At 37.1% G+C, this 7810-nt stretch overlaps 1 protein-coding gene across 1 annotated transcript; it reads left to right on the top strand.

Annotated features, from left to right (window-relative positions):
* Nucleotides 1–3720: 3720 nt before the first annotated feature.
* Nucleotides 3721–6891, top strand: LOC127562085 (C-C motif chemokine 13-like). The gene is made up of 3 exons (XM_051997533.1): nt 3721–4276; nt 5063–5174; nt 6256–6891. Exons 1-3 carry the CDS (start codon nt 4201–4203, stop codon nt 6350–6352), a joined length of 285 nt encoding a protein of 94 aa, XP_051853493.1. The 5' UTR covers nt 3721–4200; the 3' UTR covers nt 6353–6891.
* The last annotated feature ends 919 nt before the right edge of the window (nt 6892–7810 follow it).

Genomic DNA, 7810 nt, shown 5'->3' with positions numbered 1-7810 from the left:
CATTTTTATTATATTGGCTCAGCCTGCCCCTTGAAAATTAATATTTATCCAGTTGTTCAAATCTGCCTTTATTTGCTTGAAAAATACTTTATAATTTTGTCCATGTAGTCCCTGGGTTTGTGTTGGTTGATAGATTCCCAAGTATTTTATAGTATCTGCAGTTATGTTAAATAGAATTTCTCTTTTTTACTCTTTCTGCTGAGTTTTTTATACACACACACACACACACACACATACATATATATATGTTGATGAATCATGTGGGTTTATTTTATATTCTACAACTATGGTAAGGTTGTTGTTTCAACCAACTTTTAATTTGATTCTTTAGAATTCTCTAAGCATAACATCATATTATTGGCAAAAAGGATAGTTTTGTTTCCTCTTTGTTTTTATTCCTTCAATTTCTTTTTCTTATTGTTATTGGTAGCATTTCTAATATAATGCTGAAGAATAGTGGTGATAATGGACATCCTTGCCTCACTCCTGATCTTATTCAAAAGATTTCAAGTTTACTGCCATTGCAGATTATGCTTACTTTTTATCTTAGGTAAATACTGATTATTATTTGAAGAAAGATGTCATTTATTCACATGATTTCTAATATTTTAATAGAAGTGAGTGTTGTATTTTGTCAAAAGTTATCTCTGCATTTACTGATATTAATCTGTCTGGTCTTGAGAAGTTTTCCTTGGGGAGATCAACTGTGTGTTTTTTTTTAATTTTTGTTTCCTAAAATAGGGTTATTTAAGCTATACAGGATCATTTATTTTATTTTCTCTTCTATTAGTCTGGGCAATTTATGTATTTGTAAACATTTAGCAATTTCACTTAGATTATCTGTTTTACCACCATACAATTAGGCAAAATAATTCCTAATAATTCCTTTAATTTCCCTTGGTGGTACATTCACCCTTTTCATTTTTGAGACTGGCACTTTGGTTCCCTCCTTTTTCTTATTTAATCAAATTAACCAATGGTTTAACTATATTACTAAATCATAAAACTAGATTCTAGTTTTATTAATTTGTTTTACTTTTAATTTTCTTAACCTCTCCTTGGATGTTTAGGATTGCTGTTTTGATGCTTAATTGGAGATTCTGCATTCACTCTTTTTCTAAGGTGTGTATATTTTTAAAACATCTACATGCCCAATTCATTTATCTGCTTTTTCCCTCTTTTATTGATATAAAAATCTAGAGATATACATTTTCCCCATGTACTGCTGTCTTCATTCCCTAAATTTTGGTATGTTGTCTAATTGTTGTCATGCTCTTTAACAAAACTATTGATTGTTTCTTTGATTCTTTTCTTTATCCAATCATTCTTTAATATTAGACTATTTAGTTTCTAACTAATTTTTAATTTATTTTTCACAGCCCTATATTGAATGTAATTTTTATTTCATTATGGTCTGGAAAAGGTGCATTTAATATTTCTGATTTTCTGTATTTGCTTGTGGGGTTTTTAATACTCTAATAGTGGTCGATTTTTGTGAAAGTAGAAGGTACAGGTGAGAAAAGATTATATTCCTTTCTATTCCTATTCAATCTTCTCCAGTAGTCTATCATCTCTAACTTTTATAAAATTTTATTTATTGCTTTAATATCTTTTTTTATGATTAGATTTATTAAGCTTTTAGAGGAAAAGTTGAAGTTGGCCACTAGTATAGTATACCTTTTCACCTATAATTCATTAAATTTTTCCTTTAAAAATTAAATGAAGGGGCAGCGAGGTGGAACAGTGCATAGAGCATCAGCCCTGAAGTCAGGAGGACCTGAGTTCAAATGTGGCCTCAGACACTTAATACTTCCTAGCTGTGTGACCCTGGGCAAGTCACTTAACCCCAGTTGCCTCAGGGAAAAAAAGAATTTAAATGCTATGTCATTCAGTGTATATGTATTTAGCATTGATATTGTTTCATTTTCTATGATGCCTTTTAGTAAAATATAGTTTCCTTGCTAATTTCTTTTATTTACATCTATTTTTGCTTGTGCTTTGAAATAATAATTGATATCCCTATCTTTCCCTAACCTTTTATTTCAGCTGAAATATAATAGATTCTATTCCTCTCCTTCCCTTATTTTAATTCTGTATATGTCTTTCTATTTCAAGCATGTTTCTTGTAAGCAACATATTGTTGGATTCTGGTTTGTAATCCATACTTCCATTTTAGCAACTGCTTTTCTTTGCCTAAAAGGAAGTAGTTTCTGTGTCAGTATGGTCCATTCAAGGCCAAATCATTCATTTTAGCCCACCATTGAATGGAACTTTATTCCAAAGAAATTCTTCCCTTCTTGGACTTCTTTTAGTATCATTTAGATTTTTTGTCCTTTCCCACAAACTGTTGCCAACTTTCTTTCTTGATGACACCTGACTTGGGGTCACAGTGTCATAAATTTAGCAATACACGTGTCTTTAAGAGATTATTGAATCCAACCCTTGAACTTTTTTTTTTTTGGCTCAAACTTATGATTTCAATATTATAGGAAACTCCCCATGAGGAAACTCCCTCACAGATATAGACTGCAATTTAGTCTTAGAGAGTTGCCCAGGGCACTAAAAGGTTAAGTAGCTTGATGAATTGGTATGTGTAAGAGTTGGGACATGAACCTAAATTTTCTTGACTCTGAGACTAGTTCTCACCTTCAAATTAAAGACTAAAAGCTAAAGAAACTGTGGTCCAGAAAAGTAATGTCACCTATCCAATGTTACTTAAAGAGTAAGTTGGCAGTGTTGAGAGTCATCAAATGCCCATGTCAGATAATCCCTGGTCTTCCCCAAAAGAACTCAGCATCTATTACTGCCTTAGATACTCTGCCTTCCAGAGATCCCTGCATGTAAACTATTTCCGACTAGGGAACTGGGGCATGGTTTTATTCCCTCTAGTGTCCAGTCCAGAGATCTGCACACAGTGAGTCATCCACAGTGAGGCACAGCACCTGTGCCTGTACTTGATATCTTTATTGGGAAGAAAGATACTAGAAGGAATAGATGAGCAGATTTCCCAAGATTATGGACAAAAAAGGAGACAAAGCTATAAATCTTTAGGGCAAAGGGTCAATGATAGGAGGGAGCCTTATATTGCCTTCCCCACTCCACCCCATATGTGTGGATGGTGACACACATGGTAAGAAATATACACACATGCACACATACCACTGTTCATACTGGTCATCTTCCCAAATCTGTGTCCCAGTCTAAAATATATTTGTCTTCTCTTTCCATTTGTCTTCTCTTTTTTCTTATTCCCCTTTTAGAGATCAAGTCAAGGATCATTTCCTGCTTGATACTTTTTCTGATCCTTCTAGTTGTTACTGCCTTTCCTCATTACTTTATTGTATTGTATATATTTTTAGGTACAGTCTAAAGCTCCTTGGTCAGTCTGTCTCATTTTTATTATTATATTTTCAGCAACCAGAACAGTGACTGGCACATAGTAGGTGATAAATACTTGTAAATTTGTTTTGTTCAGTGTTCCATATACTGAGGTGTCATATTTTTAGAATGAATTGGCAACCAAGTACAGAGTGTAGAAGAGACCTAGAACATTCAAGAAACCCAGTTGCTAGTTGCTAGTGCCTTCTTATCACCCCAAGTTGTCTTATATCCATTTTGTATATGTTTTGTTTATATTTAATGGAACTATTCTGCCTCTTCCAGTAGGATGAAAGCTCTATAAAGGCATTGTTTAATCTTTGTGTGCATTCAACTTCTACCAAAGTGTGTGACTCAGAGTAAATGTTCAATGTTAATTAATCGATTGAAAACCTGAGCTCTATTTTTAGTAGGAAGAAGAAAAGAGAGAATGAAGAGAGGAAAGGGAGAAAGATGGAGAAGAGGAGAAAATACTTTTCTCAGATAGTCACTGCTTCCCATTGCCCCCTGTCCCCACATGTTGTTCCCACCACACCCATTTATCTGTACACAGAATCTATACACCACACATCTATATAAGATCTTTATCTGTCCTCTGCTGAGGGTAAGTTTTCCCCATAGCCGTAGTCTCCTCGCAGGGAAAAGGAGTTTTCCATGTGGTCATTGCGTCATAACTTTCTTTCTTCTTGTGAGTCCCCCCACCTCTGCAGGGATGGGCAGGGAAAACCCCAATGCTGGGTATAAATACCCTAGACCTGGGGAGATGGGGATACAGAATAACTTGAAGGCACATCATCCTCAGAAGCCTCAGTTCACTCCAAGATGCAGCACACCCCTGTGGTCATACTATGCCTTCTGCTTATAACACTGGGGCCTCAAGATTGCTTCAGCAGTAGTTGTAAGTATGAAGCTGATTACTTAAGTTTTTCTTGCCCCTATGCCATTAGTTAGAGAATCAGAGCAGATCCCATGTGTTGGAGACTTCCCCATAATCCCCAGGCAAGATTTCCTCTGAAGAAAGGCAAATTAGAGAGGAGAAGAGGATACTTCTCAACTTGGTTTGGAGTATATTGAGGGTGAGATTCTATGGCAAACATAAAGTAGAAGAAATCACCTCCTAGAAAGTAGGGAACTTTTTGGCCCTTTCTCCCTCTAAACTGATGGATTTAGACTTAAAGCTAGAAAGAAGGGTCTTCAGGATTATGAGTCCAACTCCTTCATTTTATCTCAGAGATCCCAGAGAGATGTGGTGAATTGCTACAGTTTTGCAGGGTTTTGAAGTGATAGTAGGTCCCTTACAGGGTTAAAACTCATATCTCCTCATTACCTTTCCATGGCTCCTTGCAGAACACTGTATCACTGTATTGTTAGTATAGGTGGGTAATAATGATTCATTTTAGCAGGGCAGGCAAGTCCCTGAAGAGCCCTGGGGTTCTGAACCTCTTCTCTCATATATGGAACACATAGGTGATTTTCCTCTAGATACTTTCTTTTCTTCTTTTCAACTTGCTTCTGATTAAGGAGGCTGATAGCTTATATAGTTGCCCCTGTAGCCCTACTTCCAGCAATTCTCAAACAGGGCATAATCTGGGAGCTATCTGAATCATGGCAATGTAACTGGTGAGGTGAGCAGGCTCCTTGGCAAGAGGCAAGGTACAGACTGAATTCTGGAGTTTTCTTACAGTGATAGATTCAAATCCCACCTGCTGCTTTGCCTTCCTGAAGAAGAAACTTCTATCCCAACGCATCAAAAGCTACAGTTTCACCAGCCCCTCCTGCTCCTACAAGGGTGTGATGTAAGTTTCTTGTCCCAGACATGGTTCTACACTGATGGGGGCTCTATAAATCATTCCATGAGAAATGAAACTATTCATTGAATAATGAATAATGAGGAGAATCTCAGAGAGTAGAAACAGCATTTTAGCTGCTTAGGAACTAATGGGTGCTCTTGTTTTAGAATCAATCCCTCTGATCTGGGGCTTAGTTGAATCAGAGCTTTAGATTAGGCACTGCAGGGAGGGAACTGGACTTCCAGTTCCCTGCTCTGAAACATTTACATACAAGACTCTTTGAAGTGCAGAGGAGCCAGGAGAGTTCCTAAGGAGTTTTGTGAGAGAGGAGGATGCTTTAGTTTTCTGAATAGTCTCTTCACAGTACCCAGAAATCAGATGATGTGAAACAGGAAGTATGGTTCAGTGGGAACATTAGTTCTGGAGTCAGAGGATCTGAAATTAACTTTTACTTCTGATGCCTTCCCTGTGATCTGATAAAATGGCAAGTTACTCCCTGGGCTTCATTTTCTCCTCTGTAAAATAAGGGTGCAGTAGTGGGCTAGATGGACTAGTCTTAGATCAGTAAAGGCCTAAATCATATAGGTGACATGAAGAAAGAAACCTATAGTATGATGAAAAGAAGAATCCAAATGTCTGAGAGGGATGGTGGTGATTGTGATGAAATGATGGAAGGGAAAATTTATGGGGCATTAGGTTCTGGGAAGAAATAAAGAATTTTTCCCCAAGTATGGAAGACATGAATGGGACTGATAATTGTTTATCCATCTTCTGTTATTCTAATGGGGAGGACAGCCCTTTCACTCAGAGCTCAGAGTCCTCCAGAACATATTCCATGGTTGGGCAGGGACAGGTTACCATATTGGATATCAGTCTATAAAGAAGCTATAAGAAACTGAATCCATTTATGGGTACTGAGTTGGGGAGAAATCTAGGAGGCAGATTTAGAGAGGTGATTAAAAAAAAAAAACAACTGAGGTTCCTGTTTTGTTGTCGGAGATTTAATTCTGCCTCATATCTATCCTATCTACCCAGGGATTTGATCTCGCTTTTCTTCTAACAATGGTCTTTGAATTTTCTCTCACAGGTTTACTCTGAAGAAGGGCAAAATACTCTGTGCCCGTTTTGAAGACAATTGGGTTCAGGATTATGTAAATAAAATGAACAATAACAGCTCAATTTAAAGTCAAAATTGAGGGCCACCAATTCCAGAAGACCATCCTGATTCCAGGAGTTGTCATCGTACCCATCCTTCCTTTGGATATATTGTATATTTAATTGCCTGTGTCTATGTTGTGTCCCCAGTTAGACAACGAAGGTTTCCCACTCCCCCCATCCTTTTTGTCTTATATCTCCAGTACCAATCATACTGTCTGACACATCAGGGAATTGACAAATGTTTGTTGAATTGGATTGAAAGTGGATTTCCAACAAAGAATGAAGGCTGTCTGGGGAGCTTTGGGCCCTGTTTATCCACTAGTCCATGACTGACAATTTTGCCAGGCTCTGAAGCTTGAACTAGGTCTCAATAAGCTATTATTATGTCTTATTTATTGATAGGTCTAAAACCTTCGATTTTTGTATTGTTTATTTCTTGAATTCTGCTTGGAAATGGAGGTGTAGCCTTGTTGGACTCAAACTGAGTGTCATAAGTCAACATAGGTCTGTTTGACTTGAAATGAACATAACATCTATATTATAACAAATAAAAAGTCTAACTCCAGCTCCTCTGTCTTTTGTGAATCCCTTTGGTTCCTAGGAAGGGTAATTATTAAATTCTTCTGCTTTAAGCCATGGATAGAAAACCCCACATTTTCAGATAGGTACCCAATTCAGATGGACCGAATGGGGATTGTCTAGGATACCGAGTAAAAGTACAATCCTCGTTACCCCTCAAGGATCAAAAACTGGAGACAACATCATTACTCACTCTTCTAGACTGACTGGAGAGTCTATCCCTACCAATTCGGTCTTGCCAACTTCTATGGCAAACACAGACAGCATGAGACCAGAGAATTAGAACTTTAGTAAGTTTGAGACAAATCATTTCCCTTTCCTGGTAATCTTAGTTTCCTCACTTGTCAAAGGAGGGGGTTAGGCTAGATTCTCCCTGGCCCCCACCCAGGTCCCTTTCAGCCTTTGTAAGGTTAGGATAATTCCAGGGTTCTTCTTTATACCTTCCTTTCCCCCTAGGAATAACTGATGTATCAAGAACACATCCTCAAGATACTGTTCAGTGTCTTTTGCAAGAATATAAAGAAAAGAGGGTGGGATATCTTTTATCAGCTTTTCATTTGATTCATGTCAAGTTGAGTTATTTTAATGCAGTACCTGGGCTATACCTCACATATTTAATTGACAGGTCCAAAACATTTTGTGGGTTAGGATATACTTAAAATAATAATTTATAAATCCCTGCCAATTTCCTTCCTTCCTTTTTCTTCTTTTGTCCTTTCTTCTTTTTCTTCTTTTGTACTTCCTTCCTTCCTTCCTTCCTTCCTTTTTTTCCTTCCTTCCTTCTTTTCTTCCTTCCTTCCTTCCTTCCTTTTTTCTTTCTTTCTTTCTTTCTGTCTTTCTGTCTTTCTGTCTTTCTGTCTTTCTTTCCCCATAAGTCAGAAGACATACTAATTCAAAGTAAGGGA

This window comes from Antechinus flavipes, chromosome 4 (genome assembly GCF_016432865.1).
Source record: "Antechinus flavipes isolate AdamAnt ecotype Samford, QLD, Australia chromosome 4, AdamAnt_v2, whole genome shotgun sequence".
NCBI lineage: Eukaryota > Metazoa > Chordata > Mammalia > Dasyuromorphia > Dasyuridae > Antechinus > Antechinus flavipes.
The sequence above is the reverse complement of the archived record's forward strand: the minus strand, read 5'-3'. Positions and strand labels throughout refer to the sequence as shown.

Excerpts from the sequence above, each read along its gene's own strand:
- LOC127562085 (XM_051997533.1), top strand. The coding sequence starts at position 4,201 with ATGCAGCACACCCCTGTGGTCATACTATGCCTTCTGCTTATAACACTG. Across the intron at positions 4,277-5,062 it reads AGATTGCTTCAGCAGTAGTT|TGATAGATTCAAATCCCACC; the intron begins GTAAGTATGAAG and ends GTTTTCTTACAG. Across the intron at positions 5,175-6,255 it reads TGCTCCTACAAGGGTGTGAT|GTTTACTCTGAAGAAGGGCA; the intron begins GTAAGTTTCTTG and ends TTTCTCTCACAG.